Genomic DNA, 14362 nt, shown 5'->3' with positions numbered 1-14362 from the left:
TCAGGGCACAGGGTGGCCGCTAGATGTTGCAGGTCAGGGTAGACCCTGAACTGGGGCTGCGGTGCGAGTGGCAGATCCTTGGCATCTGCTGAGCCAGGGCTGTGCTGGGACTGGCGGTGGTCCTGGCACCCTCCGCTGTGGGCTGCTCCAGTCGATGGGCCTCTGGTCTGATCCAGTCTTGCAGGCACTGGCTAGACTCCTTAGTTTAAATCCGTCAGTAGGTTATAATACCATCACTGACGTAGCTTTGACCTGCCCATGCTACTGAATTAGGTGAGCCAAGCACTGCTACGGAGGAGGATGGCTGGGCAGTGAGAGAGTTCTTCTCCCAAGTCATCTTTTCTTTCTGTGAGCAAAACCATCCCTTTTTTCCTAAAATAATCTTTTCCTTAAATACATACCTGTCTGCTGCACTCCTTCACCCCGTAGATGTATCCTAGTTTGCACAAAGCTGGATATGTAGCAGCTCTGGTTTTCAAGGACTTGCAGATAGCCATGCTCCGATGGAGAAGTAGTATCAGAACAACTTATCCACCTTTCCCTTGCATAGCCTGTGGGTATTTTTAACATTACCGAATCTGAGCTGTGTCATCTGCTTACAATTGAGATTTTAAACAATCAACAGCGCAGACGTATAAACCCCAGACGTTTTTAACCTCAGAAGACAGAATGGCATGTACAGTGTCAGCATCCAGTGCTCCGTTTCCCTGCTCCAGAAAAGAAGGGAAGCAGCTATATGAAATGCTAATAATCTCGCTGTGGTTTTTGAATAGACTAGACTTGAGAGCCTTGAGTATTTTTCCTTTTCCCTTTTAACTGCAATTTTGTTATTGTATTGCTGCCCCCATCTCTGCTAAATATGGCTTTTGAAATGTAAATCACATCATGTTCTCAGAGATGCATATGACACCCTAGCACTGTTCCTCTTTGCACTTCAAAGAGCTGTGTGGTCACACTTTGCATCTCAGCAAAATCGCAATATTTGCCTTCTGAAGATCTCCTTTAATGTGTACAATCAATCCCTGATAATGTGTTTTGGGTTTTTGTTCCCTGGAGTCTGTTAATTTTAATGTTGCTACAGGTCATCAGGAAACATAATCTCTTCTTTTTTAATTTCTCAGTGAGCGTGCCTGAGGGGAGACAAACACAAGAGAGGAGAGACAATTGAACATCACCATTGGCTGGGACCTGAAAAAATGGTGCTGGATGAACAGAGGATTAGAACTTAATTGTAAAAGGGAAATAAAGTCTTGCCGGGCTATTTTCTTCATTTCTGCATTCATCATGGCCCAGATTCTCTGGCTGGCTGGTTGATGGGACTGTCCAGCGCTTGCTGCTTGGCTTCAGTGCAGATCCCCTGTGCCTACAGACTGAAAGACCTGGGATCAGGTGGGAATTGGATGGTGCCAAAGCCAGGAATGGGAAGAGACATGGACTCTGACGAGCTAAGATGGAAGTGACTTGACAGCTTCAAGCTCAGCAGTTGTCTCCAGTAAGGACAGGTTAAGGTTGGAATCACAAGCTTCACTGGGAGAGCAGTATGCAGGAAGCTGGTTTTCAGGCCACAAATGCTTTCACAGGTAAGGACTTCTGCTCTAATTCTGCTAATTATTTTGGGACAGCTTGCTAGAGTTGCAAAAAAAATTGTGTAGCATCTTGTAGTACTTCCAGTTTAAATAAGATTTTAGAACATTTCACTTGAGAAACAGTTCAATACTTGTATTAATAGTGAATAGTATCTGTATTTCTTGCCCCCTGAAATGGTTGGTTATAAGCCTTGGGGAAGGCGTATCTCAGCTTTCCTCATTAAAGTACTCATCAACAGCTTAACAATGAGCGGCCTCCTGGGTCAGCTGGGCCTATTTGCATTGTATAAAATATAGTCTATTAAGTTGCTCTTATATTTAACATGGGAGTTTGGCGAGGGCGCAGGACGGACATTGTTTATGTCGGGAGGCTTCTCGGAAACACGGTAGCGTTGAGTTTTCTCCCTTCAAGCAGAGCACACCTCTGTGCAGGGCTTGCCAGATAACTTCTGCTTGGGCTCCCTCCCTTCCTCCCCACGTGGTCCAGTTGCAGCAGTACTTGATATGGCAAAACCAAAGGGTTTAACTGAACACCGTTTCAACTGATTCCAATGTGTTTCCCCGTAGACGTGTTGAAAATAATTTAGTAAGAAAAAGGATACGAAGGTGGTGGGCTTCCCTGAGAAAAGCTCCCTCTGGTGTGAACTCCGCTGGAATTCACTGGGCGCTTTGTGTCTGAACTGGTTTCTAATCCGAGAGTTGGAAGAAAGGAAATGGGGGTTAGAAGATGCTGCTGCCCTGTTTCCACACCTGCTGGCCAGCTGCGGCCCCGTAAGAAATGGATGGAAAATCAGCTGGATAGTTCTCTTGGTTTAGAGGGCCTAGGTAATGGGTTAGTACCACAGTGAAAGTAACCAAGGGGCGAGACATTTATTTTTCTGATGTAGATTTTTTGCCTTTAGAAGTTTGCTGGATTGGGGGTTGTATGTATGGGATGATCATTTTCTGTCTCAAGCTGCTTTCCTTTGGGCTCCTTGCTATTCTAGGAGGTCTTCCCAAGGGGGAACAACAAAACCGTTCGTGTCCCTGAGGACAGGCTCCCCCTTTGCCCCATCTCACAGCAGATCCACCCTCACAGAGGCTGGTCCCACCCTTCTCACTGCAGCGGGATGGTCGCTGCACGGCCAGGTGCCTGCACTTGTGCCTCAGTTCAGCACGGTAGTGCACATCTAGAGGAAATCCCATCATGTCCCCCTTGCTGCGTTGCTTTTATTTACAACATGACTTCCGTGCGTGTGAGCGAGATGCCTCTTGGAGGAGAGCAAGTGGGAAGCTTTGCTCCAAATGTGCTCCAGTGCTGATGGGAGATGTGAAGTCAGGAACCACCGCAGGGCTCTCCTGCCTCTGCATGACATGCAGCATGCTCCCACAGCTCTCTGGTGTGGTGCTTGGATGGTCTGTGCATCTTCCTCCTCACCACTCTCTGCTAGCCCTTCTCCTCCTCCTGCCACTCCACTGGAAGTCTTCCTATTTGGATATCTGTTCCCTCCTTCTGTGGCTCTCCCCTCTGCTGAAAACGCTGTTACCTTCAGCACCTTTGTAATATGATATTATTTTCTTTCCAACTTCACCCTCTTCTGCCACAGCCTCAGCTCTCCCTTTGCTCCCAGAGGGTCGGGATTCTTGGCACGCGGATGAGACTGCTCAGGCAGCGGGGCGTCAGAGAGTCGCTGACCTCGTGACTGCTGCTGGGTGGAGGGGAATGGCAAAGAGGGCTGCATAAATTTCAGAAAAATGAAACCCGTGTGCCTGGAGGCCTGGGACAACAATCAAATTGTGGTGACAACCCAGCAGATTCCTACCCATTTTGGACACTTTAACAGCATGAGGGTTGTGCTCTCTCTCGTAAGGAGTTCTTTTATTCTTTTGGAGTTGCCCTCAGGTAAAGAAGTTAATAAACATTTTCAAATCTTGTTAGCTGTACTAAAGAATTATTAAACTTTCAGGCAAGTTGCACCATATGTTCAGGAGACATGCAAAAGAAATGGGCAGGGGACTTGTAAAGCAAACAGGCTCAATTGCCATTGCTTTTAGATGATAAGAAGGCAAGGACTTCTGTTTCTCCCAACTTGAATCAAATTGATATCCACTTTTTTTTCTTTTTTTTGGAGGTCATTCTTTTTCCTTGGTAGATTTATATAACACATTCAGCAGTAAAAGTGGGTAGTTATGTTATTTCTTACAGAAACCCATAGGAGTGTGTTATGCCAATTTAAGAGTTGCAGCAGCATGTAATGGTAGGTGCATATAGCTTCTCCTGTGATCCTTGCTATGTTCCTCCTTTTGTTGGCATGCTGGGTTAGCTGTAGAAGAAAACAGTAGTGGCTAGTAGCAGAGGGGGCATGACCGCATGCAGAAGCGAGCTAATTTGTACAGAAAAAGCTTTGATATCTGAAAGCAGTGCAGTGTCAACACTGAATCTAGCAATGCTAAGTGATTGCAGCTATTGGAACAACTGGGGTAATCATTTTCAATTTACAGCTGAACATAGTGCTGTTAAAAGAAGCCTTGGAGGACGATGCCTCTGCGAAGCCACCTTTGGAGTATTCCAAAATACTCCTTTCTACCTTACTAATAGCTGTGACCTGGGAAGGCTTACAGGTATGGCTAGGAGACACTTTGATCCCATCTGTACGCTGATGTTACTGGTACAGATGCCAAAGTTGCCATTTTTTGCAGATGGCTCTTGTTCCAAGACATATGCTGTATTTATCATGTATTACCAGACAACGGCGTATGGTAAAACCCCTTTAACTTTACTGGCCAAATACTAATTTCAGTAGATGATGCAAGTATAATAGATTCAGGATTACAGAATGTGGAAAAGGCAATGGGAAGGACATGCTCCTAGGCTTGATTAGGAAAGAGATGGTTGAGCCTATGATAGTAAAAGGCAATTTGAGTGATAGCAATCACAGGCAAGTGAGCTCATTCTTCAGAAGAGGAAAAAAGAGAACTTCAGAATACAAGCAATGGTATGCAAGAAAGTAGACTTAATTAACCTAATAGAACCGATAGGTAAGATTTCTTGGGAAACAAACCTAAGAAATTCAGGAAGGCTTACGATTTCTAAAGGAACTGTGCTTTTCTTGTCATAATAAAGGGTTTTAAAAGCACAAATAAAAGGTATCCCAGTAAGAAAGTGTGAGAGACAAAATTGCATGAACTAAAAAATGAGAAGGACTCATAAAGTGGAAACTAGATACGTAATCAAGATGAATACACAAGAACAGTAGAAGAATGCAAGGGCCAAATTGGATAGGCCAAAGCACGAAACAAAGTGCAGCTAGTAAAGGACATGGTAACAAGGAAACGTGCTATATTCTCACTAGTAATAAGAGGAAGACTGAGTTTCTGGACTATTTACTGAGAGGGAAAGGCAAAACTCATGATCTGATGTGTGCAGAGAGGACCAAGTAGTTAATGACTTCTTTTTGCATCCTTCTTTGCCAAAAAGGCAATCAGGTGCAATCAGGCAGCAAGGAAAGGAATAGTGCTTTGAGGCGGGTAGGAATTCTAAACAGAACAGGAATAGAACTGATTATAAACTAATTAGATAAGATAGGTATTTTAAAACAAGCTGCAGCTTATTAAATTATCTCTCCAGCATAGGGTGAAATAGCTGAAGCAATATCTGAGCAATTAGCAGTTACGCCGGAGAGCATTTGGAGGACAGTCTAGGTTCAAAAAAACTATGGAAGAGCAAACACTGCACCTACGTGTAAACTTCCCTGCGTCTTTCTTTTCCCCCTTTGGAGTAGATAGCTTAGCTTAAGTTCTTGGGGAAAAAATGTCAGAATAAAATAATTAACTGTTTTTTTTTGTGTGTGTGTGTTTTTTGTTTTGTTTTTTAAACAAATAGCCTGTCGGTAATAATGCAATAAATGAATATGCATGATTTTTTTTCCAGAATATACCTTGTCAGTTGAGCCTAACTTCCCTCTGAGTAGGAAAAAAAAATGTACCTTCATTTTGGAAGGCTTTTCGCTCTTTCATAAACAAGGTGGCAATATGGGCTCCAAGGTGGGTACGCAGTTGGCTGAAAAAGCTGTTCTCAGAATAATTACTAGTGATTCATAGTCAAACTGGAAGGATATGTCAAGTGTGATTTTGCCCAGGATTGCCTGAAAATATTCAATATTTTAATTAACGACTTAGATGATAGAATCTGCATGCAAAATTTCCAGTTGACACCAACTAGGGAGAGGATGTAAACTCTCTGAGCACAGGATTAGAATTCAAAATTAATGCGGTATATTAGAGAACTGATCTAAAATAAATACGATGCAGTTCATTAAGGACAAGTTCTCCATTGTGGTTGGGCAGGAATAATCAGCTGTGCAAATCAAAATGTAGAATAACTGGTGAGACAGCAGGTCTGCAGAAAACAGATGGGCAGTTGCAGGAGACCAGAAAATGGCTATGAATCAACAATACCACGTCATAAACATTATGCTAGAATATATGGACAGGAGTCTGTGTGTAAGACATGCAAAATAATTTTTCCACTCTACTTAGCACTCTACTTAGGCTGGTGTACTATTTCTGCTCTGAGCAGCACTCTTCGGGCCTGTTGGAAGCATCCAGCGAAAAGGAAAAAGAAGGCCAGAGGTCTAGACAACATGGCCCTTGAGAATTGAAAAAATGGTCTTTTTGAGAGTCGAGAAGTAATTCCCAAACTTTCTGAAGATGTTTTTTCCTAGGTTCCCACGAAGCAGAGGGGTTTTGTGCCGAGGCACGTCTGACGCACTGAGCTACACGGCAAGACGTGGCCGTAATAAGCAGTGCAGCGAAGGGCCCGCTTTGGTCTGGTGGTCAGAAGGACCGCTTCGTTTGCACACTTCATAGCTGCCGTGAAGGGTAACGCCTTCTACCTTGGTCTGACTTGGTGTTGTGCCAGTACTAGGGTACTGGTGGTGGGGATCGGGACAGCCGAGGTCCATTAAAAAAAATTAAACACTTCCTTCACCAGTGCATGTTTTGAGTGCTGGTTTAACGGAGCAGAGCAATTCTGAAATTGGCTCTCCATCACTGGAGAATGTGTGGCACAGGGACATCCAGAATGATCAAAGGATAAGGGGAACATTGTAGGGGGGATTAGGAATCGGTGTATGAAGCATCCTGACTTTACAGGGTCATCTTAGGTCCGTCAAGATTTTATTAGCTCTGTTTCAGCACAAGCTCTGACGGACCTGAGCTGACTCTTAGGCATTCCTGCCCTGTGACCCTCAGTACTGCTGGAAGAATTATTAGCTCAGGCACTATGGAAACTGGAATAAATAGTGTGAGGTTGCTCTGTGCAGTGGGCCCCTGCCCTTCCGTCTAGCACTGACTTTGTCACCTTCTGATCCTGTTCCATAGCTCCATATCTTTTCCCTCATACCTGTCACCATGGAAGTGATTCTACCCTCAAATCTTTGAATAGTCCCTTGCAGCCTTATCTCAAGGTTGTTGTCGCCCAAGCTTGACCTTCGTCAGTATCCAAAGAGGCAGAGTTACTCCCAAGAAGGGCTCTTCAGCTTGGCTATTACTTCACCAGGCCCTAATTTGGCAGAGAAACTGTGTTTGTCTGTTAGGATTTCCTCTTGGTCAGAGGAACGTGGCTTGAGGGGATCCCCTCGCCTCTGCTCTGTGTACCCCTGGCATTCAGGACTTCTGTTGTGTTTCCTGTCCTGGGTTTCATGCTTCCCTAACCTCTCTGTGCCTCTTCCTCCTCCAATGCACAAATTCCTTCTCCCTGTACTGAGACTCCTCCATCCCTCCCCTTCTGGGCCTCGTTTCTCTTCCAGATTCCCTACCCTTCTGGTAATCTTCCTACTTTTCAGTGCCTTCACCTTCCCTTGTTTCTGGACTTCTCCCACTTCCAGACCAACTCACAACAACTCAGCTCCAGGCTTGTCTGAGAGCCTCTTCCCCTCTTCTCTAGACTTAACCCTTCTCCTCCTGCTCTGCCCTCCTCAGGGGTGTCTTTCCCCACCTTTCCCTGCTGCAGTGAGTTCTTCTGGTTTATGCGGGACCTTTCTTTGCACGATGTGAGAGCTTGCCACTTGGTTTGGCTCCTTTCCCCTTTAAGCTCCCCCTTTCTTAAGCTTGTTTTGCTTAACTCGAGTGTTTTGGGTGGAGATGTCTCTGGCCTGGGGATTATAGTTCCAGAATAGGGAGGCTCCTTGAAGGGATTACATGGGAGACCAGATAAATTGTTCCAGCAGATTGCGTATGCCTCAGTTGGCCATTATTCGTTCAGAGAATGAAAGAGTGAGGGAAGATGTGATAACCATTTAAATGGATATGGAAATTTTATGTAAGGAGGAAGGTAATAAAAACTGTTTTCCAGTTCTGCTGGGGATAGAGCAAGAAGTAACAGACAAGCTTACTGCGGTGGGGAGATTTAGGTTAGACGTTAGGAAAATCTTTCTAATGGTAAGGATAGTTAAGAACTGCAGCCGATTGCCTAGGGAGGTTGCAAAGTCTCTGTCACTGAAGGTTTTTAAGAACAAGTTAGACAAATATCTGTCAGGAATGGTTTATGTATAGTTGATCTTGCCCTGGGGCAGGGGAATGGACTTCATGAGAGTGCTTCCAGCCTTACTTTTCTGTCATTCTGTTATTGCTGCTTCCCTGGATAATAAATGTACATTTTATACATTAGTAATCCACCTGCACTACCCTATCTTCTCCATGTTTAAGTAGATTCTGTCGGAATAATTGATAAAGGATGGATTAAGTGTCTTATGTTTTTAAAGTCTACCCTTTCTTTTTGTTGGAGTGTTGTCCCATTGCCTTTGTTCTAGCCTACCCCAGCTTTCATTATAACTTTCTTTTTTAAACATCTTATTTTGTGAGGGCATGATATATATATCTGTATCAGAGCTACTAGTATAGAAACATTTGCACATTTTAGAAATACTGCATCCATTATTCTGTTTCACAGTATGCAAGTATTGCAAGAAAAGCTTTTTGCCACTCTTAGGTTGTAAACGTATTTAAAAGGTAATTGTTAAGAGTAATCAAAAGTGGGCCAAAGCCAAAGCAACCGCCATTTGAGGTTGTTTTCTTTATAATGAATAAAACTATGCATGATTTACTTGTCGTATGATAATAACTGGTGGATCTGATGCTGAAGGTAGGCTTATTCCTCCAAATTCTAATTGAGGCTCAATGTAAAACAGAAAAACAGGTTTGAAATGTCTTCTAATAAGTATATTAACATAATTAATATTAAAAGCAGTTGAAAACTCATTTATGCATTAACACAGGTATACCACATTGCTGCTGTCATTATTTGCATGATTTTCAATTACAGATAAACATTTCATTTAAAGAATACAACTTGAATATGTAGCAGAACATTCTCATTCCCCTCTGTTCTGATTTTGCTTTCAGCTGCCTCTTGAAGCTAGTCTGACCTTCCAAAATTCTCTGCATTTTTTTTGACAAATGCCTTCTTATTTTATGAATTTTCAAGGTCACTGTGTCACACGTGGACAGCTCTTTCTGTCTCTTAGTTCTGGGAGAAACAGATTGCATTTTGCAATGCCCCTTACTCAGCACATGGATAGTAACAGATCGTATTCCATTGTAGTCCCTTAGATATTTTACTTAGAGTTTGCAGGGGTTTTTTTTGGGTACAGACAGTATTCTCAGCAAAAATACATGGAAGAAGATGCAACCTCAGCCTTGAAGAGTTTATCTAAATACATTACACTCAGTAGCGTTCAATGAAATTGTTTTCAGTATGGTAATGCACACCTTACAAGTCTCCTGTTCAGGGTTAAATGCTTTAATAGAATTACTGGAGATTGAGAAACTGAAAATCAATTCAAGAATGGTGGTGCTACATGAGAGAAATAGCTTTTGGTTACAACTTAGTTCTTCTGCTGTTCTTACAACAGGTGTTTGGAACAGCAGTGGTTTTTGCTTTAGGTCACTCTTCAAATCCATGAGGTTGGCTTTTAAGTTATGATCCCAAACTTTGTGTGAGTGAAAGAGTGTGTTTTGTTTATTTCCTTTCAACTAAAGAGAACAGTTATCTTCAAAGTCAGGTTGAAGGACTGTTTAATCTGTAACTGGACAGATACTGCCTTTACTTATTGAACTGTGGTAGTCCTTATGCGAACAGAGGGACATTTCACACAGGCCAAGGATTTCATATTTTAAATGCTTCTCCTTTCAAATTTTAATTTAACTGGAACAGAAGACCTCCTTGCCAGTTTGCTTGCTGTGGTGAAGTACTTCATACTTGCCTGCTTGGTAAGGGAAAGAATGGGGGAATTTGTGTGTCAGTCACTTTCAGGAGATGGCCTTGCTGCATGAAGCCACTGGGAGCTCAGTGAATGTAGAAGCAGAAAAAAGAAGAAAAGAAGCCAAGAGGACTCCAGAGGAAATGCAGTGCTGTGGCGTCCTGTGAAACACCTTGAGAGATACTGGCCAAGGATCCTCTGCACACCTGGAATTCAGTCCCCTTATATTGCAGGCTACAGTTTCATGGAACACCATTCATATCAAGCTCCATCCTGAAATATTACTCAGATCTGGAAGGGTTTTCCTTCAATTTTTAATTAAATTTTCTTTACTATTTAAGTTAATTTAAATGCCATTAAAAATCCTTTAATTTTTCAGTGTAGGTGTAGTCTTGGCTATATGTGCATGGTCCATTTGTTCTTATGACAGTTAGTCCAGAGCCCAAATGAAAGCCTGTGAGGTGTGCAGACCAGGGTGAAAGCAGGTTCAAATTTTCAGAGACATTATGGCAATTGTGATTGTTAAAATTATTTGATGAAGTAGTGTGCTGCTGGAAATGGCAAGCTCCTTCACAAAGTCATGGGTGAGAGCACTCCGACATTTTCGTGGAGGATGTTGAACCTAGATCTTCGTCTTTGATACTCATTTTTAGTAGATTATATTTGAAGCCAGAGCGTGCTGTTTATGAAGTTGATGCATCTTTGAAAATGTCCATCTGCCATTTCTCGTTTCTTAGTAGTACATGTCACAGTGCCGTTGCATGAAACAACTTAATCAGCCAAATGGCCAATTCCAGACTGAATATGACAATAAATTGAACTGTAAATATGCTGCATTTCAGTATTTAATCATAATAAAACAGCAGACTTTTTCAATGAGGAAAATAAGCGTGTTGTCCCTTAAGTAAAAAGACAGAAAAACAGAGGTGAAAACTGATTCTTAAATTGGCAGTGTGTGCCAATTTAATTTAATTGAATCTTTCTGATTAATTTGGTAGCACTGGTTTGGTGGTTGTTTCATGTTTATTTTGAAGAAAAGAGGGAGCAGGAACCGCGAGCTCTGCTCCTGGCTGGCTGCGGGCCTGTCGCCGCTGACAAGGCCGCGCGTGTGCTCTGAGCGCAGCAGCTCGCTGCCATCGCGTGAGACAGAAATCAAGCCCTTGGCTGCTGCTTTCCAAGGTGCCCAGAAGTCTAAAGTCGGAACGTTTACTTTATTTCTGACAGAATCGCTAAGTGTCCTCCGGCATCACGAAATCTGCCAGCATTGGCACTTTGTAGCCGCGGTGCGACCTGCGGTCGGTGGTTGATTCCCACCTGCTGCAGCTTGGCCACAGACACAAGATGAAGACATCCCCCATCTCCACTGCTTAAAATTCAGCTTTGTATTGTTTTTTTCCCCTCTCTCTCTCCAAAAAAAGAAGGGGGGTCAAGGCAAAACTTCTCCAGGAGTGCCTGTCTCAGTGCGGAGCGCAGTCCTGCAGGGGGAGCCCAGCGCCGTGGGCTGGCCATGGCCCTGGCTCACCGGGAGGAGGAGGAGGAGAAGGACGCCAAAAGAGAAGGCTGGGCTGGCTTCCAGCGCCAGCAGGGACTGCAGGGGGGAACAGGCTGGAAATGCCTTTCATTGCAAACTTAAAAACAAACAAACCAACCAGCCTTCCCCCCCCCAAACAAAAACAAAAACAAAAAAACCCCGACATTAAGAGATGAAGCATAAAACCAAAGCTGATGTCAAACTATTGAAGGACTTCACTGAGTCCTTTTGGAGGCTGGGGAGGTACAGCGGAAACATGAACAAAACCTCCCTATTCACATAAATATGATGCAGGATGCTTCCAAGTACTCAGTGCCAGGCAGTGGTGTTTTGAGTGAACAATATGAGGCTAAGTTTTGAGTTTTGGTCTAATGGTTTGTTGTTGGTGGTTTTGTTGTTGTTGTTGTTTTGTTTTGTTTTGTTTTGGTTTGGTTTCTTTTATTTTTGTTTGTTTGCTAATGTCAAGGGGGCTGTTTGTTTGCCTAGAATATCAATTTTCTTTTACCGTAAAGCAGATAGTATGAACTAATGTTATGTTTCGTTGTTGTAAGCTGCAGCAGCGCCTTTACAAACCAGTCCTTGAAGAACAAGGGAGTCCAGGTAAACAGAGAAGAGAAAGTATTTAACGTTGCAGGGTAAATGTAGTGAAAAGGCCTAAAAGCTATTGAGGAGAAGGTAATACCATATATAGTCAAATGTTACATTTACTTTTCTAATATTTAATTCCTTTTACTTTTTGAAAAAAAAAGAGGCCAGGATGTATGGCCATTAATTTACTTGCTAGATCTGTTTGTTTTGTTTGTTGTTCAGAGCAAAGCTTCTTGCTGGGTGGATGGAGTCCTTCCTGTGAGCCTTTCTATGAATGCCCAAGTTCTCGTGGCTCTATCAGCTGCATCTCCCCATCCTGGGGCTTGGCTTTCCTCGCTGAAGTACTTCTTGATGGAGCAATATAGATCCACCCAAGCATGCACCCCACGCTGCACCTCTCCCAGTTTTTTTCCCCAGGGACTGCCCAACCCCTGCTCCAAACCCTTTCCAGAGGGCTACTCCCACCCTCTTTAATTTCAGCTCAGCCCTCAGCAACAGTGAATAAGCAAAATGTGAAGTTTCTAGTAGGATTATTACTTGCTAATAGGGTGCAGCCTTCAAGGCATGCCGGCCTCTTACAAACACCAAAGATAATCTTTTCCCTGGAAGAGAATATGACACAATGCTCTGTATATACTCTGTATATCTGTAAAAGTGCTGCTCCTTTCTGAGACTGATCTCTTCCAAGGCACTGCTCAGGTAGGGCTTGGAAACTGCTGATTTCTGAACAGAGAGGACTTTGGCTTTGACAATATCAGGAGCCCAGCAACGTGGGCTTCCAGTCCTTTCCTGTAGGCACCCCACTATAATTCGACTATGAAACGTACCCTATTAAACTTAACTTATGGAAAGCTTTTATGGCAAGCAAGGGGAAGGATTCCCAGCCATGTTTGCATGTCCCCTTTGTATAACATGGATGCTCTCAGACCCCTCTGCTTAACCCTTGGAGAACCTCCCACTGGAGCTGGGAGCTCTATCCCTGATTTGAGTTTTTGTTGGGTCACCAGTCTGCACTACCTCCTCACCCAGCATTGCCACCAGTCTGTTCGTAAGCTGTTTCATCCACCATACCCATACCTTTGCTGCTGTAATTTTACACTGTGTTAATGCTTTGTTGGTGGGAAAGTCACAGCTTACGAATTTTATTTTTTTAACATCTTACTCTAGTTCAAGCTGTAGGCCAAAGGAATCCCCTACAGATGATGTTTCTGTGGCACTAGTTGTGGATATTGAGTACCATAAAAAAAAAAAATATTATAGATACATAAATAGGAGAATGGGTGTTATACAGTGAAGAACAGATTGAGCAATAGGTCTTTCATACATTGTGGGTTTTGATTTTATTTCTTAAATTTTTCTGTCCTATTGTGGGCTCTTCTGGAAAAAATTTGGTGTCCTTGGCTTTCTTGCTCTCTTTGCAGAAGGCACTCCCTTCTGATCTAAGGGCAAGAATAGAGAAAGCTTTGTTGAAGGAGTGGAGTTACAATTTTTAATGATGAAAACAGCCAAAAAGAATCCTGCTTTACAGCCAGCATCTCGGCAACATCTTCAATCCATGCCTCTGAGGATAAGCTTGCTTCTGTTGTCAGCGGGTAAAATGGCTTCATTCAGTGCCGTTTGATTGCTGACAACACTGCATGCCTGTGTGATGTAGGTGTATGTATGCTGAGGTGGTGGGAGGAGGATTACTCTGACCCAGGACAATGTAGTAACTTCAGAAAAGCCTGGAAGACTTGTTTGGATCTGAATTGTTCAAGAATTGTCTGTTTATCCTGGAGGCCTAGACTATACAAAACCAGTAATTTATACTGTCTGAAGATGAATTCACAGCCTGGCTCTGTATTCACTCAGTCCTTGATTTAAACGAAAAAATTGGAGTTTGTGTATGACTCTCTCTTTTCCCCCTTTCTGAGCTTTATTATACTTGATTTGTTTATCTCAAAAGAAATACTTTGTACAAATATCTGCTTCCAGTTGCTCAGGGCAAGAATTCGAAGAGACACATGACCTGCCACGACAATGCAAGAGTAAGTTTGGAAAAACTTCACTGTTCTTAACTCAGGATGTAGGTGGCATCTGTGAACTAAAGATACTTTTTTTTTTTTCCATAGTAAACGTAACTTTCGTGCCCAAACCAGTGCTGTTTATAGAAGATGTTGTAGAGTTTATGTGTAATGAAAGGAACAGGGGTAAGCTCCAACAATAAAGGCAACAAGTATGACTCTTGAAAATGTTTTTATTCGGTGCCTTCTCTAGTGTATATGTGGAAAAAGTGACATAGCATTGACTTAGTGGCTTTTGTGCAATCTCTCAAGTATGTTACTGTATCAAAAGCATTTTATTCTACTTTTTGATACAAACAAGTTAACGTTCTCTCACACATATGGCTCCTGCTGGTAACGTTCAGTGTTGCAATA

The 14362-nt window shown here is 42.9% G+C and overlaps 1 protein-coding gene across 1 annotated transcript in view; it reads left to right on the top strand.

Annotated features, from left to right (window-relative positions):
• The window catches only part of LDLRAD4 (low density lipoprotein receptor class A domain containing 4), a 247183-nt gene that overhangs the window by 60432 nt on the left and 172389 nt on the right, over positions 1-14362 (top strand). Inside the window, exon 2 of the mRNA XM_013179354.3 lies at positions 1122-1580. Within this exon, the coding sequence (XP_013034808.1) occupies positions 1541-1580 (40 nt within the window). The 5' untranslated portion in view covers positions 1122-1540. The remainder of the gene's footprint in view (positions 1-1121; positions 1581-14362) is intronic.

The sequence above is a fragment of the Anser cygnoides genome, chromosome 2 (assembly GCF_040182565.1).
Source record: "Anser cygnoides isolate HZ-2024a breed goose chromosome 2, Taihu_goose_T2T_genome, whole genome shotgun sequence".
Taxonomy (NCBI): Eukaryota; Metazoa; Chordata; class Aves; order Anseriformes; family Anatidae; genus Anser; species Anser cygnoides.
Note: the sequence above shows the minus strand (reverse complement) of the source record. Positions and strands in the feature narration are given on the sequence as shown.